We start from the raw sequence: 21,638 nt of genomic DNA, 5'->3' as shown, positions 1-21,638 counted from the left end.
TGTGATCCACCCTGCCTTGGCCTCCCAAAATGCTGGGATTACAGGTGTGAGCCACTGTGCCCTGGCAATTTTTTGTACTTTTAGTAGAGATGGGGTTTCACCATGTTGGTCAGGGTGGTCTTGAACTCCTGACCTCAGATAATCCGCCCACCTCGGCCTCCCAAAGTGCTAGGATTACAGGCATGAGCCACTGCATCCAGCCTGGACTATTTTAAGACACCCCCTTTAGATGTACCCATCCTGCTATGATTGGTAAGAAGAGGTAGAGGCAGCCTGTGGCCCCTGATCTGAGTGTGCCCGTCCCTCCTGCTGGTGATAAGGAGTAAGGTCCTGCCCAGCCTGTTTGCTCTATGCCATGGCTTTGCCCCAGTCCCTGAGCAAATCTGGGTATTACTCATCTTTGAAGCAGGGTGTGGGAGCAGGTGGCGACAATGTGAGAGGCCATGGGGTGGAGGTGGATGGCCCAAGCCCAGCTCTGCCAAAGCCAGCCAGCACCAACTTGGTGTTTTGCCAGCCACCCTCCATCTATTCACCTGTAAAGGATACTGGCAACCCCTGGGTGGCATGAGACCAGGGATATGCAAACACTGCCATGTGAGTGTCCATGGGAGGTCACAAGCATTAAATAGGTAAAGTCAAGCAACCCTGGGGCTTGATGTGCAAACACAAGCAGGAAAAAACCCATTTTCCCTTAGGGTGGCTCCTTGGCTCAGTATCTGCGTCAGGCTGGGGGATTTAAGCATGACTAGACTGACTAGATGACTTTTTTTTTTTTGAGACGGAATCTTGCTCAGTCACCCAGATGGAGCGCAGTGGCACGATCTTGGCTCAATGCAACTTCTGCCTCCTGGGTTCAAGTGATTCTCCTGCCTCAGCCTCCCAAGTAGCTGGGACTACAGGTGCGCACCACCGTGCCTGGCTAATTTTTGTATTTTCAGTAGAGACGGGGTTTCACCATGTGCGTCAGGCTGGTCTTTAACTCCTCACCTCAAGTGATCCATCCACCTTGGCCTCCCAAAGTGCCGGGATTACAGGCGCGAACCACCACGCTCAGCCCATGGCTAGAAGATTCTATCCGGCAATGCAGAAGTTTTGTGTTTTCTAGACAATTGCTTTTTCTCTACATATAGGTTTTATCTATATAAAAATCTTTATTTTTATTTCAAGTAATTTCTTCGAACTTCCAGATGCAACTTTTGAGTAAAATCTTCACTCAAAGATACAAAGGGTTAATGAATGGTTCATGGAGTCACAAGATAATATTTTGGATGTAGGCCTATTTCTGCAAGGCCTGTCTTCCAAGATGACATCTCACACCTGCTGTGTTCACACTGGAAGGAAATAAAAGGCCATAGTTCACTTCATTCCATATTTATAACTATAGCGCTTGGTGTAATTATACCTGCTGTATTATACATCAGGATAGGACAATAAAGATTATATAGTGTGAGCTCAATTTACAAAACATTTCCTTGAACAAAACGACTATCCCAGAATTTATTTTACAGATGATTTTTTTTTTTTTTTTTTTTTTTTTTTTTTTTTTTAAGACAGAGTCTCCCTCTGTCACCCAGGCTGAAGTGCAGTGGTGCAGTCTCCCTCCCTGTAACCTCCGCCTCCTGGGTTCAGGCGATTTCCAATTCCAAGTAGCTGGGATTACAGGTATGTGCCACCACACTTGGCTAATTTTTGTATTTTTAGTAGAGACGAGGTTTCACCATGTTGGCCAAGCTGGTCTTGAAGTCCTGGCTTCAAGTGATCTGCCTGCCTCACCCACCCAAAGTGCTGGGATTACAGGGATGAGGTATCACCAAAACAATTCTGAATAACATGAAGGCCACTAAATCTAATGGGAACTGCTGACATCCCTCTCAATCTCTCCATTCAGAGAAAGGGATCCAGACCTTCAATGATTTCCATAAAGCAAAACAAAAGCCCAGTGACTACAAGTCTAACCATCATTCTAGGCTCAAACTGAATCCTTTGAGTTTTACTCTGAATCCTAGCAACTCTTCAACAAGACAGAATTGTTGATTGAATTTTGGGTTTTCTTCGGTATTTTTTATGTGCAACTCTCTATGCCTATGACAGAATCTTATCCTTGTTTTCCTAAACTTGACTTAGAGGACAGGCCAGGCCCCAATAAGCCTGGTCTCAGGCTCTGAGATCCGGATCCTCTGTCAGTCACTGAGGTTGGGGAGGGGACTGATGTGGCGCCCTTCTGATGTCACCCACACCATGTCCACTGAGGACCCTGAGTCTTGCCAGCCGTTGGGGACTGAGCCTCCTAGTCCCTGTGAGGAAGGTGGCTGGGTGGGAAGGGCTGCTGCTGTGTCAGCCAAACAGACAATCCTCCCTGTGCGGATGTCAATCCTTGCTCGTGCCACCCACAGGCTGAGGGGGAGAGGACATGGTTGGAGCTTTTGATATACAAAGCAGCACCTTGTTTTACTGAGGGTAGAAAATAGGAAGTCCGCTCCCTGCCTCACCCCTCTTAAGCATCAAAGCTCAGACGTCAGCGGGACTTGAAGAGTCTCAGCCTGGGCAGTGCCAGTCACAACACCTGGGTTTCCAGCCGCCGGAGTTCCTTGACCACAAGATCAATGTTAATAATTGGGTTAAAGTACAGGGCCCAGTAAAACAAACAGTTGCAAACAAACTGAGGGATGAGGGGCCAGAACATGGCCACAAAAAGCCCCTGCGTTGATACTTTCCAGAAATGGCTCCACATCCTCTGAGGCACGGTCCTGAAACAAGAAGAGAAGAGGCTGAATCGGAGGCACTTCTCATAACCACACCCAGGAGTCCGGGCCCTGGGCCTTTTCTGGGTGCTGGGAAGAGCATGGCTGCCCATGCTGAATGTCCTTGTCTTCTGTCCCAGGTTCCTGAGACCTCTGCCTACTCAACCCATCTTTTAACTCTCAAGGACATGACCTACAGGGAGCTTCTTTGCCCCCACACCGGGCAAGGCCTCCCTGTGACAGCCTCAACTTCACCTGCTTCATCACTTTGTTACATTTACATATTTTTTTTTCCTTTTGAGACAGGGTCTCATTCCTTTGTCCAGCCTGGGAGTGCAGTGGTGCAAATGTGGCTCAACTGCAGCCTTGACCTCCAGGTCTCAAGTGATCCTCCTGAGTAGCTGGGACCACAGGCACACATCACCACATCTGGCTAATTATTATTATTATTATTTTTTTAAGTAGGGACAAGGTCTCGCTATGTTACCCAGGCTGGTCTCAAACTCCTCGGCTCAGGTGATCCTCCACCTCAACCTCCCGAGTAGCTGGGACTACAGGTGTGCACCACCACACCCAGTTAATTTTTTGTATTTTTAGAGACAGGTTTTGCCACGTTGCCCAGGCTGCACTTGAACTCCTGGTCTCAAGCAATCCTCTCACCTCCCAAAGTGCTGGGATTACAGGCATGAGCCAAGGTGCCTGGCCATCTATTTTTTAACGTACATATTTTCTTTGCTAGGCTGTAGGGCCTCACACTATAGACTGTCTTCTTTACCAAAAGATCTGCCATGCCCAGGAGAGAACCAGGAGTACAGTAGGGGCATAAATATGCATATTGTATATAAATAAGTGAGTTTGCTAAATGGAAAGAAATGAGGGAGATTCTTTTTTTATTTTTACCTAGTGAGTCACCATTGGAAAGGTGAGGGAGATTGTTGGGTTCTCAGAACCATTCATAAGGCTGCGAGTCAGAATGTCAAGGTAAAAGGCTGCAAGGGTGGCAGTGTTACTTCTGCCTGTCCCTTTCTTCTGGAAATAGCGTCTAAGTTTTTGGGGGTTTTTGGAGATGGACTCTCGCTTTGTCGCCCAGGGTGGAGTGCAATGGTGCAATCTTGGCTCACTGCAACCTCCACCTCCCTGAGTTAGGCGATCCTCCTGCCTCAGCCTCCCGAGTAGCTGGGATTACAGGCACCCACCACCACGCCTGGCTAATTTTTGTATTTTTGGTAGAGATGAGGTTTCACTATGTTGGTCAGGCTGGTCTCGAACTCCTGACCTCAGGTGATCCACCTGCCTTGGCCTCCCAAAGTTCTAGGATTACAGGCATGAACCACTGCACCTGGCAACAGCCTCTAAGTTTTGGGGATTCTCTCTCCTTTGTTCTTTTCCATGTGGTCTGGGTAGGGCTGAAACCAGCCTCTGGTTGTGGGGTGAACTCATGCCTCAAGTCTGGGTCCATCAGAACAAAGGCATGTGAGCCCTGAGACCTTTTCCAGTGCCACAGGGAAGGAAGTGCTTTCTTTCTGGAGGTTTGTTAAGCTGCACAGATCAAAGTCTGGAGTAGAGAAGCCAAGGGCCCCCACATGAAGAGAGATGCCTGAGGCAGAAAACACAAGAAAGAACAGTGCTGTGAGGGACAGAGAAAGAGTCAGTCCTGGTGACAGCGTTTGGGTCTCAGGGTCCAGTCATGCTTGAAGCCTAAGTTATTATTATCCTAGTTGGTTACAGATCAGGATTCGAACTCATGCCTACAGAATTTCCCATGAGATCTCTTTATGCTCTACCTTACTGCATTTTCTACAAAGCACCCTGTGGAGGCCAAAGCAACTCTATATTGGATGCTAATCCGCCATATTGACTTCTCACTAACTCCGGTTTGGGGGAAGCCTCTAAGATCTCTGGTTTTATCTAATGTTTCTTCTGTAAGAGCACGTACGTCACGTAAATCCTGCCCTTTGGTGAAACAGCCTTGATGTTCTCTTACTTACCATAGGTCCTGACCCTAAGCAATTGTTCTGCACATCCCTTCTGAAGCATGTATGCCCCTTCCCTATGTATACAAGCCCTGAGTCTGGGGATCCACCATCTTGTCTCGCTACCATCCAAGACACAGACAGGGCTTCTGTTGGCAAGGCCTTATTAAGTGTTTCTTTCTGAGAAACTGAATTTGCCAGCTTCTTCCTTCAGCCCCTCAGCTTCCTCTGATTTAGGGGATAGGTTTGCACAGGCCTGCCTACCTTAAAACAGACCCTTTTCTATTCAGTTGCTTATTCCTTGATTATTACAATCCTTTGCCCCCCTCCCCCTGAAATTAAATGGTATATTATTGCATAGAGATAAGACATATAGGAAAATACTTTTAACAGTGAGCACCACAACCCCCACCCCCAAAACACAGGTAATTGTCCTATTCACTGCTTAAGCTAGGTTTCTCAAAGCAGAGTCTGAAGGGTCTGGGTGGATGGAGGATTTATTTCAAGTGTGAGAAATAAAAGAGGATCTTTCCCTCACTTGGTATTTCTTTCCCATCCCCTGTTGTGACAACCATTAAAACATACTTACTTCAGTTCACTTCTCGACCAGATTCTCCAAAAGGAGAATAATTCCAGAACTGAGAGTAACATAGCATTGATGATGAGAAACCGTGATGTCCAGTAATGGACCTCCAACCAGTCCCAAGCAAACTCAGCAATCAGCTGGTATGGAAGGAAGGAGTATTTGACCAGGAACTCTCTCCACTGCTTCCACGTAGGCTCCTTAAGATCCTTAAAAAATAACACACAGACGCAAAAAGTCATGAGGACTGACTTTTACACAAAATATTGTGATGATCAGGCTAGGTACGGTGGCTCACACCTGTAATCCCACCACTTTGGGAGGCCTAGGTGGGTGGATCACCTGAGGTAAGGAGTTCAAGACCAGGCTGGCCAACATGGTGAAACCCCATCTCTACTAAAAATTCAAAAATTGGCCAGACGTGGTGGTGTGTGCCTGTAATCCCAACTACTCTAGAGGCTGAGGCAAGAGAATCACTTGAACCCGGGATGTGGAGGTTGCAGTGAGTTGAGATCGCACCACTGCACTTCACCCTGGGTGATAGAGGGAGACCCTGTCTCAAAAAAAATTGTGATGATCACAGTGAGTTCTACATTGATTACCACACACACACATCCAACAATCTAAAATGAAATTTCCATCCATCAACTCATCTTGTAATTGTTTTTTTTTTTTTTTTTTTTGAGACGGAGTCTTGATCTGTTACCCAGGCTGGAATGCAGTGGTGCCATCTCGGCTCACTGCAGCCTCCACCTCCTGGGTTCAGGTGATTCTCCTGTCTCAGCCTCCTGAGTATGTTCTCATACTTACCATAAATCCCGACCCTAAGCAATTGTTCTGCACATCCCTTCTGAAGCATGTATGCCCCTTCCCTATGTATACAAGCCCTGAGTCTGGGGATCCACCATCTTGTCTCGCTACCATCCAAGACACAGACAGCGCTTCTGGGATTAAAGGTGTATACCACCACGCCCGGCTAATTTTTGTATTTTTAGTAGAGATGAGGTTTTGCCATGTTGGCCAGGCTGGTCTTGAAACTCCTGACCTCAGGTGATTTGCCCGCCTCTGCCTCCCAAAGTGCTTGGATTATAGGAGTGAACCACTGCACCCGGCCGTAATTAATCTCAAATTAAGTAAATGTTAGCAAAAAGGTTGAAATGAAATGCTTGTCATATAATTGTGGAAGCTCAGAAAAAAAAAAAAGCATGAATTATGAATACATTGAAATAAATTTAAATTAACCAGTGTTTTATTCTCCCATCAAGCTACCCAAATGGTAGCTTGAACCATTTCCTAAATTCAGCATTGGCTATGGTAGAATAATGGTAGTTTCTGGGAAAATTACAAACACTCCCTCCTCCCTCCAAAAAAAGGTAATTTTTTTTGTGATGGCAGGAGGAGAAGCTTTTCAATTACACATATTAGCAGATAAAAAATTAGCCTGATGATGGCCGGGTACAGTGGCTCACGCCTGTAATCCCAGCACTTTGGGAGGCTGAGGAGGGCGGATTACGAGGTCAGGAGATCAAGACCATCCTGGCTAACACAGTGAAACCCCACCTCTACTAAAAACACAAAAAATTAGCCGGGTGTGGTGGCGGGCGCCTGTAGTCCCAGCTACTCAGGAGGCTGAGGCAGGACAATGGCATGAACCCGGGAGATGGAGGTTACAGTGAGCCAAGATTGTGCCACTGCACTCCAGCCTGGGCGACAGGGCGAGACTCTGTCTCAAAAAAAAAAAAAAAAAAAAAAAAAAAAAAAATTAGCCTGATGAACAGGCAGAGGCTGTTGGAGCTCATTAAAATTGAAGGGTTGGGTGCCAGGTGCAGTGGCTCACGCCTGTAATCTCAACACTTTGGGAGGGCAAGGTGGGAGTAAGGGAGGAGACCACCCCTCATGTTGTCTTATGCCCAATTTCTGCCTCCAAAGAAGGAAGTAAAAACTAAAAGGCAGAAATGAAATCCACAGGCAGACAGCCCGGCGCTGCGCTCTGGTCCTGGTAGTTAAAGATCGACCCCTGACCTAACCAGTTATGTTATCTATAGATTCCAGACATTGTATGGAAAAGCACTGTAAAAATCCCTGTCGTATTCTCTTCTGTTCTGATTACCGGCGCATGCAGCCCCCAGTCACGTATCCCACTGCTTGCTCCATTGATCACGACCCTCTCACGTGGACTCCCTTAGAGTTGTGAGCCCTTAAAAGGGACAGGAATTGCTCACTCGGGGAGCTTGGCTCTTGAGACAGGAGTCTTGCCGACGCTCCCGGCCAAATAAACCCCTTCCTTCTTTAACTCGGTGTCTGAGGGGTTTTGTCTGCAGCTCTTCCTGCTACAGGAGGATGGTTTGAATTCAGGAGTTCAAGACCAGGCTGGGCAACATGGTGAAACCCTGCCTCTGCAAAAAATGCAACAATTAGCTGGGTGGTGGTGCTCGCCTGTAGTCCCAGCTACTTGGGAGGCTGAGGTGTGAAGATCGCTTGAGCCCAGGAGGTCGAGGCTGCAGTAAGCTGTGATTGTGCCACTGTACTCCAGCCTGGGAGAAAGAGTGAGACCCAATCTCAAACAATCAATCAATAAATAAAATTAAAGGTCAGGGTCTCTGCACAGCCAGTCTGGTGAGGTAAACAGCAAGTGGAGACTGGGTAATTAGGGGAGGAATGTGCAAGGGAGCCGATTAGCAGGCTTCAGACTATATTCAAGGCTGAAACCAGTTAGCCAGCACTTGATTGTAGTGTTTACAAGGGTCTTTGGGGGAAAAAAAGGATCTCTGGAGATTTCAAAATTCTGTTTTATTATTTATGGGTGTGGATGATACTTGATGATTCCTCTATGCATGTGACTTGATATGAACAGGTCAGAAGTACTGGCCCCAAGAGAAGCAAAGCAAAGGATATTACTCTCAAATGACCTACCAGACATTCTGAAGGAGTTCATGGGTCAAACTGAAGAAACATGGCACCCATGGTGGGTAGCAATCTCGGCAAATAAATTGACAGTGGAATAACTTTATTCCAGGCACTGTGCAGACCTACCAGAAGCTTGGTGACGATGTCCTCCCCAGAGCTGTCTTCTTGCAGAGGGCAGATGGTGTGGATGAAAGGTAGGAAGGTGTCGGTGTAGTCAAACAGGTACAGGTAGAGCAGACTCAGCCTGGGGGAGCTCTTGAGGGCGTATAGCAGGAACAGGGACCTGCCTGGGTTCACAGCCTGCAGAGGAGAAGAGTACAGGGCCACATTACAACCATGGCGGCCAGCTACCCACCCACGCTCCTTCCCATCTCTTGCTTGTTGCCATCAGCCTTTTTGCATGGTACACACAATGCATGAATGAATGAATGGCAAGAAGAGGCCAAGTGATCCACATTTGGGGTTACATTGTATAAAGATTCGATCTTGGCGGAGCATGGTGGCTCACGCCTGTAAATCCCAACACTTGGGAAGGCCGAGGTGGACGGATCACTTGAGGTTAGGAGTTTGAGACCAGCCTGGCCAACATGGTGAAATGCTGTCTGTACTACAAATAAAAAAATTAGCTGGGCATGGTGGCGCATGCCCTGTAGTCCCAGCTACTCAGGAGGCTGAGGCTGGAGAATCGCTTGAACCTGGGAGGTGGAGGTTGCAGTGTGCCGAGATCATACCACTGCACTCCAGCCTATGCAATAGAGTGAGATTCCAGCTCAAAAAAAAAAAAAAAAAAAAAAAAAAGATCCAATCTCTAGCTATAGCTGGGGGGAGGGGTGAAAAGCATACTCTTGCACCCTGCTTGCAGAATATAGCCTTTTTAAAAAGCTATTTTGAAAAAGGTATCAAAGAGTCTTAAAATTGTTTAATTCAATCAGTCTGTAAGTGGGCACCACTTAATGCAAATAATCTGAAATACAGATTTTATATACAAGATGTTTAGTACTACACTGAGTATAATAGTGAAACCAGTGAAATCTACGGTTACAGCAGATACTTAACATGGAATTCACATAGCCATTTTCATTTTCTTCAGTTTTTTAAATCAAGTTTTACTACAGTGAATGTTTACTTCCTTATTATAAAAGTAACTGAATAGATGATTCAGGGTAAGCGTGGTGGCTCACGCCTGTAATCCTAACACTTTGGGAGGCAAGAGGATTGCTTGAGGCCAGGAGTTCAAAACCAGCCTGAGCAACAAAGCAAGACCCAGTCTCTTAATTTTTTTATTTTTTTGAGACAGAGTCTTGCTCTGTCGCCCAGGCTGGAGTGCAATGGTGCATTTTTGGCTCACTGCAACGTCTACCTCCCAGGTTCAAGCAATTCTCCTGCCTCAGCCTCCCAAGTAGCTGGGATTACAAGTGAGTAATGCCACGCCTGGCTAATTTTTGTATTTTCAGTAGACACTGGGTTTCACTATGTTGGCCAGGCTGGTCTCGAACTCCTGACCTCAGGTGATCCACCTGCCTCGGTCTCCCAAAGTGCTGGGATTACAGGTGTGAGCCACCACGCCTGGCCTAAGACCTCGTTTCTTAAAAAAAAAAAAAAAAAGGCCGAGTGCGGTGGCTCACACCTGTAATTCCAGCACTTTGGGAGGCCAAGGCAGGTGGATCACCTGAGGTCAGGAGTTCGAGACCAGCCTGACCAATATGATGAAACCCTGTCTACTAAAAATACAAAAATTAGCTAGGCTTGGTGGCATGTGCCTGTAATCCCAGCTACTCGGGAGGCTGAGGCAGGACAATCACTTGAACCCAGGAGGCAGAGGTTGCAGTGAGCCGAGATCTTGCCATTGAAATCCAGCCTGGGCAACAAGGGCAAAACTCCATCTCAAAAAAAAAAAAAAAAGATTCAATTTATTTGATTCTTAGTAGCATCAAAATAAAATGAGCAGTTTACCACAGAAGATATAAGGATGGCAAATAAGCATGTGAATGTGAATTAAATGAGAAATGCAAATTAAATCCCCAGTGTCCAGTGGAGATCACTGCATCCTTGTTGGAACTGGGAGGGCTGGGAGGGAAGGCTTAACAGGGGCAGGAGGAAACTTCTGGGAGTGATGGAGATGTTCCCCATCTTCATCGTGTGATGGTTTCATGGGTGTGCATATGTCAAAACTTATCACATCATACACTTTAAGTAGGTGTATATCAATTTTACCTCAATAAAAACTGTTAAAACATTCAATTTAGCTGATGCTATGAATAACTTACTGTTAGATTTTTTAAAAGTGTGATGATGATTGCATTTTTAAAAAGATTCTTTCTCTTTAGAAATGTATACTATAGAGACCGGGCATGGTGGCTCAGCCTGTAATCCCAGCACTTTGGGAAGCTGAGGCAGGCAGATCACCTGAGGTCAGGAGATTCAGACCAGCCTGGCTAAAACGGTGAAATCCCGTCTCTACTAAAAATACAAAAAATTAGCCGGGCATGGTGGCGGGTGCCTGTAGTCCCAGCTACTCGGGAGGCTGAGGCAGGAGAATGGTGTGAACCCAGAAGGCGGAGCTTGCAGTGAGTGGAGATCGCGCCACTGCACTCCAGCCTGGGCGACAGAGTGAGACTCCATCTCAAAAAAAAAAAAAGTATACTATAGAGGCCGGACATGGTGGCTCACGCCTGTAATCCCAGCACTTTGGGAGGCTGACGCAGGCAGATTGCCTGAGGTCAGGAGTTCGAGACCAGCCTGACCAACATGGTGAAACCCTGTCTCGACTAAAAATACAAAAAAAATTAGCCGGTGTGGTCGTGGGCACCTGTAGTCCCAGCTACTTGGGAGGCTGAGGCAGGAGAATCGCTTGAACCTGGGAGGTGGAGGTTGCAGTGAGCCAAGATCATGCCACTGCACTCCATCCTGGAGGCAGAGCGAGACTCTGTTTCAAAAAAAAAACAAAACAAAACAAAAAAAAAATTGCATACTACAGGCTGGGCATGGTGGCTCACGCCTATAATCCCAGCACTTTGGGAGGCTGAGGCGGGTGGATCAGCTGAGGTCAGCAGTTTGAGATCAGCCTGGCCAACACGGTGAAACCCCATCCCTACTAAAAATACAAAAAATTAGCTTGGCATGGAGGCGCACACCTGTAGTCCCAGCTACTCAGGAGGCTGAGGCAGGGGAATCGCTCGAACCTGGGAGGCGGAGTTTGCAGTGAGCTGAGATCGCGCCATTGCACTCCAGCCTGGATGACAAGAGCAAAACTCCATCTCAGAAAAAAAAAAAAAAAATCATAATTACTATTAATTGGTGGAGGGGTGTACAATGGTGATATTGTAATTTTGTCTTTTGAAAAGTCCTTACTTTTCAAGCAGGACATGGTAGTGATACAGGAGTGAAGAAGAAGTTACTTAGGCAGATAGTGAGGGTAAGGGAGCCCTCATTAAGGTTTTCCTTTTTTTTTTTCAGATGGAGTCTTGGTCTGCCACCCAGGCTGGAGTGCGGTGGCACAATCTCGGCTCACTGCAAGCTCCGTCTCCCGGGTTCATGCCACTCTCCTGCCTCAGCCTCCCCAGTAGCTGGGACTACAGGCGCCCACCACCACGCCCGGCTAATTTTTTTTTGTATTTTAGTAGAGATGGGGTTTCACCGTGTTAGCCAGGATGGAGGTTTTCCTTTTAATGAAAAGCAGCCTCAAATCATTTTCCTTTCTAACAAACAGCAACCTGTAAAATGGAAATGCAGACACAGATGCTGGCAGTTATGTCAATCATGTTCAAGATAGAGGCTCTATCTTCCCTTCTCTTTGTCAGCCACATGTACAGTACAGTAAGGAGCAGACAAGATAGCACCAGCCAAGGGGACAGAAAGTTCCTTTGCATAATAAGATTAGGGTGGGGTGACCACCCTTCCTGTGCACTGTGGAAACATCATACCTGATCGAATCAATCTGTGAGCCCTATGTAAATCAGACACCGCCTCCTCAAAACTGACTAAAAAATCCAGCACATCTGCTGCCTGCCAGTCTTTTCCTCTTGGAAGTCCCCTCTCTCTTGCTAGAGACAGAGCTGTTTTCCTTTCTCTTACTTTTGCCTATTAAACCTCTGCTCAACTCTTGTGTGTCTGTGTCCTAAATTTTCCTGGTGCAAGATGACAAACCCCAGTTCCCCAGGCAATGTAGCTGCTTCAGTAGCCTGTGCCTGTAGCCCCAGCTACTTGGGAGGTTGAGGTGGGAGGATTACTTGACCAGGAATTTGAGACCAGCCTGGGCAACATGGTGAGACTCCATTTCAAAAAAAAATTTTTTTTTTTTAATTTAGAGATTAATGCTGAAATATTTACCTATGAAAAATATGGCAGCTTGGCTGGGTGCAGTGGCTCACGCCTGTAATCCCAGCACTTTGGGAGGCTGCGGAGGGCAGATCACCTGAGGTCAGGAGTTCAAGACTAGCCTGGCCAACATGGCAAAACTCCGCCTCTACTAAAAATACAAAATTAGCTGGGCATGGTGGCACCTGCATGTATTCCTAGCTACTCTGGAGGGTGAGATATGAGAATCGCTTGAACCTGGAAGGCAGAGGTTGTAGTGAGCTAAGGTCACACCACTGCACTCCAGTCTGGGAAATAGTGAGACTCTGTCTCAAAAAAACAAAAACAGGTCAGGCGCGGTGGCTCACACCTGTAATCCCAGCACTTTGGGAGGCCGAGGCAGGCGGATCACAAGGTCAGGAGATCCAGACTATCCTGGTTAACACGGTGAAAGCTCGTCTCTACCAAAAAATAAAAAAAATTAGCCGGGCACGGTGGTGGGCGCCTGTAGTCCCAGCTACGTGGGAGGCTGAGGCAGGAGAATGGCGTGAACCTAGTAGGCAGAGCTTGCAGTGAGCTGAGATCGCGCCACTGCACTCCAGCCTGGGCGACACAGCGAGACACCCTCTCAAAAAACAAAACAAAACAAAACAAAAACAAAAACCAAATAACACAAAAAATAACAAACATTCTATTTCAGGAGCTCCATGCACATTCTTTACAATATTTGAAACTAGTTATTAAAGTAATACACGCACATATTAAAGAAGCATTTTTTATTTCTTTCTTCATTTGAGACAGTGTCTCACTCTGTCACCCAGGCTGGAGTGCAGTGGCACCATCTCAGCTCACTGCAACCTCCACTTCCTTAGTTCAAGCAATTCTCCTGCCGTAGCCTCCTGAGTAGCTGGGATTATAGGCATGCACCACCACACCTGGCTAATTTTTTTGTTTTTAGTAGAGATGGGGTTTCACCATGTTGGTCAGGCTGGTCTGGAACTCCTGGCCTCAAGTGATCAGCCTGCCTCGGCCTCCCAAAGTGCTGGGATTACGGGATTTTGTTCCTTATGGATTACAGGACTTTGTTCCTTATTAACACAAAGTCTTTGTCCCCTTTTCCGGTGGCTGCCTACATGGGTGTGCCTTATTTATTCAACTTGTTCCTAATGAGGGGCACTTAGGTTGTTTTCTACTCCCTGCAATTACCAACAATGCTGCCGTGAAGAACTTGTTTAACAACTTTCCGTTAATCAAACATTGGAGTCTCACAATGACCCTCTAAGGTTATTTACCCAGGAGGAAACAGGCAAGGAGAGGTGCAGGTACTTGCTGGTGTTCCAACAGGTGGTGTGTCTTGGAGGAGCTGGCCCAGGCAGGCTAGTGCCAGGGCCTTTTTTTTTTTTTTCTGAAACAGGGTCTCAACTCTCTTGCCCAGGCTGGAGTGCAGTGGTTCGATCATGGTTTAGCGCAGCCTCAGCCTCGCAAATGGCTGGCATCACCACACTCAACTAATTTTTTTTGTGTCTGTACTTTTTGTAGAGATGGGGTCTTGCCATGTTACCCAGGCTAGTCTTGAACTCCTGAGCTAAGCAATCCTCCCACCTCAGCCTTCCAAAGTACTAGCATTATAGTTGTGAACCACCATGCCCAGCCCACAGCGTTACTCTTTTTGTTTCTGTTCTTTGCTTTTTTTTTGGGACGGAGTCTTGCTCTGTCCCCTAGGCTGCCATGCAGCGGTGTGATCTCGGCTACCGCAGCCTCAACCTCCCAGGTTCAAGCATTTCTCCTGCCTCCAAGTAAATGGACCTACAGGAGTGTGCCACCACTCCCAGCTAATTTTTGTGATTTTAGTAGAGACGGGGTTTCACCACGTTGGCCAGGCTGGTCTCAAACTGCTGACCTCAGGTCATCCCCCCGCCTTGGCCTCCCAAAGTGCTGGGATTACAGTTGTGAGCCACGGTGACCAGCCCAGAGCCTCACTCTTCACCACCGTGCTGTGCTGCCTCCATTCCAAGTGCAAAGGAGTGAAATGCTGGCTTAAAGAGCAGATGTGGTTTAAACTGAAATGTTATTGACAAATTGTCCTCCAGTGATATTCCAACAATTCAAGGTCCCCAAAACACGTAAGTGTCTCTTTCCTTATTTGTTTGTAAAACAGGCCAGGCGCGGTGGCTCATGCCTGTAATCCCAGCACTTTGGGAGGCTGAGGTCAGGAGGCAGGTGGATCACCTGAGGTCAGGAGTTTGAGATCAGCCTGGCCAACATCCTGAAACCATCTCTACTAGAAACATAAACATTAGCCTGGTGTGGTGGCGTGTGCCTGTAATCCCATCTGCTGGTGAGGCTGGGGTAGGAGAATCGCTTGAACCTGGGAGGTGGAGGTTGCAGTGAGCCAGAAAAAAAAAAAAAAAGAAAGAAAAAATTAGCTGGGTAGGGTAATCCCAGCTACTCTGGAGGCTGAGGTAGGAGAATCACTTGAACCTGGGAGGCAGAGGTTGCACTGAGCTGAGATTGCGCCATTGCACTCCAGCCTGGGCGACAGAGAAGGACTCTGTCTCAAAATAAAATAAATAAATAAATAAGTACATAAACTGTCAAAAATAAAAAAGAAAACCCTGAAATTAAAAAAAATTAACAAAAAATAAAAATAAAAAGTAAAAAAAAAAAAAAAAAATTAAAGTGTTCACCTTATATTCCCAGAGATTCTGGGGGGGCTTCACGCCTAATGCTTTGACACGTTCTAGCTCCATGAGGATGGCTCTCCTGTGGCTGCTGTTTTCTATGGTATAGGGCGTCTTGGAAAATTCTTCCTCTGTCAAAGTTAAAAGTAACCTGTAGAGGGGCAGGAGGAGATTTATTTTGCGATTATATACTGGAAGCAAACTCTCTACACTCAGAGTTCCATCTTACTAATATAAATATTGTAGGCTTGAGGTATGGTGAGACATTTCACATTTAACAACATCAATAGCAGCAAATAATTGAATGCTTACTATTTACCAGTGACAATCTATAAATACTTTCATAAGTCATCATTGATCCATATAACAATTATTCAGGGTAGTGGCATTATGCTGCTTTTGTAGATCAGAAAACTCGCTTTGGCTGGGTGCAGTGGCTCATGCCTATAATCCCAGCTCTTTGGGAGGCTGAGGCAGGCAGATCACTTGAAATCAGGTGTTTAACACCAGCCCAGCCAACATGGTGAAACCACGTCTCTACTAAAAGTACAAAAATTAGCGTGCACCTGTAATCCCAGCTACTTGGGAGGCTGAGGCATGAGAATTGCCTGAACCTGGGAGGCGGAGGTTGCAGTGAACTAAGATCTCATCACTGCCCTCCAGCCTCCAGCCCAGGCAACAGAGTGAGACTCCATCTCAAAAAAAAAAAAAAAAAAAAAAAAAGGAAAACTCACTTAGAGAAATAAGGTGACTTTCCCAAGGCACTCCTAGGTCTGTTTTGTTCCTAAGCCTTTGATCTTTCAGTTATACGCTCTGACCTCTCACATATTACTCTATTTTTATTTATTTATTTATTTTTTATATTACTCTATTTTTAAAACTGTGTGTATGTATAGGAAAAATTAGAAGGAAATCCAATAAAACATTACAACATTAAGAATAGTTCGCACTTTGGGAGGCCGAGGCGGGCGGATCACGAGGTCAGGAGATCAAGACCATCCTGGCTAACACGGTGAAACCCCGTCTCTACTGAAAATACAAAAAATTAGCCAGGTGTCGTGGCAGGCGCCTATAGTCCCAGCTACTCGGGAGGCTGAGGCAGAAGAATGGCGTGAACGCGGGAGGCGGAGCTTGCAGTGAGCCGAGGTTGCACTGTTGCACTCCAGCCTGGGTGACAGAGCAAGACTCCGCCTCAAAAAAAAAAAAAAATAGTTCTTAGATGGGCACAGTGGCTCACACCTATAATCCCAGTACTTTGGTAGGCTGAGGCAGAAGAATCACTTGAGCCCAGGAGTTTGAGACCAGCCTGGGCAACATAGTGAGACCCTGTCTCTCCAAAAAAATTAGCCAGGCATGGTGGCATGCACCTGTCGTTTTAATTACTTGGGAGGCTGAGACAAGAGGATTGCTTGAGCCCAGGACTTTGAGGCTGTAGTGAGCTATGATACTGCTACTGCACTCTAGCCTTGGTGACAGAAAGAGACTCTGTCTCTTGAAGAAAAAAGAATAGTTGTTTTAAGGTAGGGATTTAGTTTAATAAAAATAATTGGAGATCCCGTATCTGCTTTCCTCATCAGAAAACACAAATTCTGGCTGGGGGCGGTGGCTCATGCCTGTAATCCAGCACTTTGGGAGGATGAGGCGGGTAGATCATCTGAGGTCAGGAGTTTGAGACCAGCCTGGCCAACGTGGTGAAACCTCGTCTCTACTAAAAATACAAATTAGGCGGGCGTGGTGGCGTGCGCCTGTAATCCCAGCTACTCAGGAGGCTGAAGCAGGAGAATCGCTTGAACCCAGGAGGTGAAGGTTGCAGTGAGCCAAGATCACACCACTGCACTCCAGCCTGGGCAACAAGAGTGAAACTGTCTCAAAAAAATAAAAATAAAATTAAAAAAAAACACACAAGAAAACACAAATTCCCCTCCACAGTGATTCATCATTAAAAACATCACTGTAAGCTGGCCGGAGAGCTATTAACAGGCATATGCAACTACTGGTTGAGTGGTGTAAATTGATCATCCTTTTATGGGTAATTTGGTGATGCTTATTAAATTTGTATAGATTTACTGTCTTTGGCCCAGCAATTCCAGTTCCAGGAATTTGTCCTCTAGAAAGCTATGTAAAAATACACTGTACTAACTAGGTAATTTTTATACCATAATTTTGCGGGAGGTGAATTTCTATATAAAGCTAATTAAAGTAGGAGCATGCCATTTCCTCAAAACAGAGTCAGTCAAGTGCTGAAAACTGAGTGGAGAGGAGAGAAAAAGTCACTGGAGTAGGAGGGGTGGCAGTCAGGCAGCCAGGCAGTGGGTGAAGTGGGTGTCTGAAACAAATGAATCAGGGAGAGAGGCTGCTCTTATCACTGTGTGATGTTATACGTAACACCCTTAGGGGGTGGATATAGATGTAAATATATATATACATGTATACATACAAACACACGTCTGTTTAGTACAATCATATTTTCAGTTTAAATAAAAAAAAAACACATTTATATCTGTGTAAGTACTGAAACATCTGGAAAGGTGTCTAGCAAGATAAATTGTTTTCTGAAGAGTAGGATTACAAGAGTATGTCACTTTCAGTATCACATAGTTCTTTATTATTTTTTTAAAAATAAAAATATATAATTGCCAGGTGTGGTGGCTCACACGTGTAATCCTAGCACTTTGGGAGGCCGAGGTGGGTGGATCACCAGAGGTCAGGAGTTTCAGACCAGCCTGGTCAACATGGCGAAACCCCATCTCTACTAAAAATACAAAAATTAGCCACGCATGATGGCAGGCGCCTATAATCCTAGCTACTCGGGAAGCTGAGGCAGGAGGATCACCCAAAACTGGGAGGTGGAGGTTGCAGTGAGCTGAGATCGCTGCCACTGCACTCCAGCCTGGGAGACAGAGTAAGACTCCATCTCAAAAAAAAAAAAAATATATAAATATATATTAATGTGGTGTTATATATTGGCTTTCGTCCATAGTTCCCGGCTCATAGCTGCTGTATCCCTTATTCCAATCTGTGTTAGAATGTTGGAGGCCTAGCATGGTGGCTCACGCCTATAATTCCAGCACTTTGGGAGGCCAAGGTGGGTGGATCACCTGAGGTCAGTAGTTCAACACCAGCCTGGTCAACATGGTAAAACCCCATCTCTACTAAAAATACAAAAATTAGCCGGGCGTGGTGGCAGGCACTTGCAGTGCCAGCTACTCGGGAGGCTGAGGCAGGAGAATCGCTTGAACCCAGGAGGCGGAGGTTGCAGTGAGCCAGGATCACACCACTACACTCCAGCCTGAAGGACAGAGCGAGACTCCATCTAAAAAAAAAAAAAAAAAAAAAAAAGTTGGGCATGTCAGGCCTCAGTGCAGGCATCTGACCTCCTGCTCTCCTTTCACTCTAATCTTTTCCTACCTTTCTGATTGTGGGTCTTAAGAATCTTCCATGAGGAGGGTGCGGGGGCTCATGCCTATAATCACAACATTTTGGGAAGCTAAGGCGGGTGGATTGTTTGAGTCCAGGAGTTCAAGATCAGACTGGGTGACATGGCAAAACCCTGTCTCTATTAAAAATACAAAAATTAGCTGGGCCTGATGGCGTGTGCCTGCAGTCCCATCTACTTGGGAGGCTGAGGTAGGACTCCTTGAGCCCTAAACACAGAGATTGCGGTGAGTTGAGGTTGTGCCACTGCACTCCAGCCTGGGCTACAGAGTGAGACCCTGTCTGAAAAAACAAAAACAAAAACACAATACTCCAGGGGACAGGATTCAGTGAGCTTCTGGATAGCTGAGCATGTGAGGTTCCTGGAGGGGAGTGCACCCGTGGAGAGCATGGAAGCTCTATGCCCCTTCCCCCATACTTGCCCTAAGTGTCTCTTTATCTGTATCTTTTGCAATATCCTTTATAATAAACCAGTGAAAGTACGTGTTTCCTTGAGTTCTATGAGCTGCTCCAGCAAATTAATTGAACCCAAAGAGGGAATCATGGGAACCCCAACTTGAAGCTGGTGGGTCAGAAATTCTGGAAGCCTGGATTTGTGACTAGAATTAGTCAGGGGCATTCTTGGGGACAGAGCCCTCACCCTGTGGGATCTCACACTATCTCTGGGTAGACAGTGTGGGAACTGAATTAGAGGACATCCAGCTGGTGTCTCCTGCTGGGTGTGTGCAGGAGAACCCCACATATTTGGTCACAAAAGTCTTCTGTGTTGATTCTTGTGATTAGAGAGAATTTTTCCTTACACAATTTGATAATCTGGAAGCAACAAAGAAATTTAAATGTCATGGACATTAAACGGTGTAGCTGCTGTGGAAAATAGTTTGACAGTTAAACATAGAGTCTGAATAGAGTTACCATATGACTCAGTCATTCCACTCCAAGACAGTATTGAAAATACATGTTCATGCAAGAATCTGCACATGAACGATCATAGCATCATTATTCGTAATAGCCAAAAAATGGAATCAGCCCAAATGTCCATCAACCAATGAATGGATAAACAAAATACGGTATACTCTTACAGTAGAATTATTATTCAGCCATAAAACGGAATGAAGTACTGATACATGTTATGTCACGGGTAAACCTTGAAAAAGATTATGCTAAGTGAAAAAGCCAGACACAAAATACCACGCATTGTATGAATCCATTTATATCAAACGTCCAGAATAGACAAATCCATAAAGACAGAAAGTAGAATGGTGTTTGCCAGGGGCTGGGGGTTGGGGAGAAATGAGGATTGACTGAAGGGTAAAAGCTTTCTTTTAGGGTGATGAAAATGTTCTAAAACCAGCTGTGGTGATAATCACACTATTTGTGAACACATTAAAAACCATGGATTGTGCACTTCAAACGTGTGAATTTTATGTAGATTACATCTCTCTCTCTCTCTCTTTTTGAGATGGAGTCTTGCCTTGTTGCCTAGGCTGGAGTGCAGTGGCATGATCTTGGCTCACTGTAACCTCCACCTCTTGGGTTCAAGTGATTCTCCTGTCTCAGCCTCCCGAATAGATGGGATTACAAGGTGTGCACTACCAAGCCTGGCCAATTTTTTTTTTTTTTGTATTTTTAGTAGAGATGGGGTTTCATCATATTGGTCAGGCTGGTCTGGAACTCCTGACCTCAAATGATCGATCCGCCTCGGCCTCCCAAAGTGCTGGGATACAGGTGTGAGCCACCGCGCCTGGCCTGGATTATATCTCATGAAAGCTGTTTTCTAAAATGTCCACGGTGTGTCAGAAGACTTTGCTCCTCACCTTCCATTTACTCGTTCAGATAAAAACCTTTCCCTGTAAAGAGATGCCCAAGGGCCCAGCTGCTCCAGCCAGAGGACAACTTCTTCCGCCGTCCATTTGGCCACAGCCTTGTGGACCAGGAGGTCGTGTTCAGATTCCTTGCTGCTCCAGTGATAGACGAGCAGGACCACCTGGGGAAAAGTGACAGGGACTTTAAACCATGGAGAGGCAGAGATGCCAGTTTCTAAATATGTGGGTGGGAGGTGGGGAAAGGAAGAGGCTGAGCTCACAGGGAATGATGCGGAGCCCGTACACAGAAGCAGGGCAACAAAAGCAGGGCAACGCCACGGCCACAGAGAACTGGGGACCACAGCTCTCCTCGGGTGCCTCTCTCTGCTGATTGCGTGGCAGTGAGGGCACAGAGGCGAGAACAGGACTTATCTCAGGCACCTGGGAGCAGGTGGTGCCTTGACTCCATCAACTTGCTCAACATAACTGACTTGTGCCTTTTCTACTGGAAAAACATTTAGATTTTTTATGCACAGAACTTTAAAAGAAAATAGTCTCCACATTGGAAGTTAGTAAACTGGTGGGTTCTTAAGACTGTATTACCAAGGAGGTCCAAGCGTGGTGGCTCACGCCTATAATCCCAGAACTTGAGGAGTCTGAGGCGGGTGGATCACTTGAGGTCAGGAGTTCCAGACCAGCCTGGCCAACATGGTGAAACCCCATCTCTACTAATCACACAAAAATTAGCCTCTTGTAGTGGCGCATGCCTGTAATCCCAGCTACTTGGGAAGCTGAGGCAGAAGAATCACTTGAACCCGGGAGGTGGAGGTGGCAGTGAGCCGAGATCATGCCACCGCACTCTAGCCTAGGCAACAGGGCAAGACTTCATCTCAAAAAAAAAAAAAAAAAAAAAAAAAAAGAGCAAGAGATGTAATCCACATAAAATTCACACATTTGAAGTGCACAATCCGTGGTTTTTAATGTGTTCACAAATATGTGTAATCATCACCACAGCTGGTTTTAGTTCATTTTCACCACCCTAAAACAAAGTTTTTACCTAGATCGCACCACTGCACTCCAGCCTGGGCGACAGAGCAAGAGTCCGTCTCAAAAACAAAACAAAACAAAACAAAAAAAGATTGTATTACCAAAGCAGACACGGTCTTGAATTCCAGTTCTACCACCTTTCTCCATTTACTAGGTACTATGATCTGATCTAC

At 46.1% G+C, this 21,638-nt stretch overlaps 1 protein-coding gene across 2 annotated transcripts in view; it reads right to left on the bottom strand.

The window, feature by feature from the left end:
• Positions 1 to 1,127: 1,127 nt before the first annotated feature.
• The window catches only part of BFAR (bifunctional apoptosis regulator), a 38,063-nt gene continuing 17,552 nt past the window's right edge, over positions 1,128 to 21,638 (bottom strand). For both annotated transcript variants that reach the window (XM_001148011.8, XM_009430340.5), the window contains exons 4-8: positions 20,431 to 20,600; positions 15,188 to 15,332; positions 8,331 to 8,504; positions 5,304 to 5,506; positions 1,128 to 2,747 (exon numbers count right to left, since the gene is read on the bottom strand). In XM_001148011.8, the coding sequence (XP_001148011.1) occupies positions 2,555 to 2,747; positions 5,304 to 5,506; positions 8,331 to 8,504; positions 15,188 to 15,332; positions 20,431 to 20,600 (885 nt within the window). In that variant the 3' untranslated portion in view covers positions 1,128 to 2,554. The remainder of the gene's footprint in view (positions 2,748 to 5,303; positions 5,507 to 8,330; positions 8,505 to 15,187; positions 15,333 to 20,430; positions 20,601 to 21,638) is intronic.

Source organism: Pan troglodytes, chromosome 18 (assembly GCF_028858775.2).
Source record: "Pan troglodytes isolate AG18354 chromosome 18, NHGRI_mPanTro3-v2.0_pri, whole genome shotgun sequence".
Taxonomy (NCBI): Eukaryota; Metazoa; Chordata; class Mammalia; order Primates; family Hominidae; genus Pan; species Pan troglodytes.
This window is presented reverse-complemented; position numbering and strand designations above follow the sequence as displayed.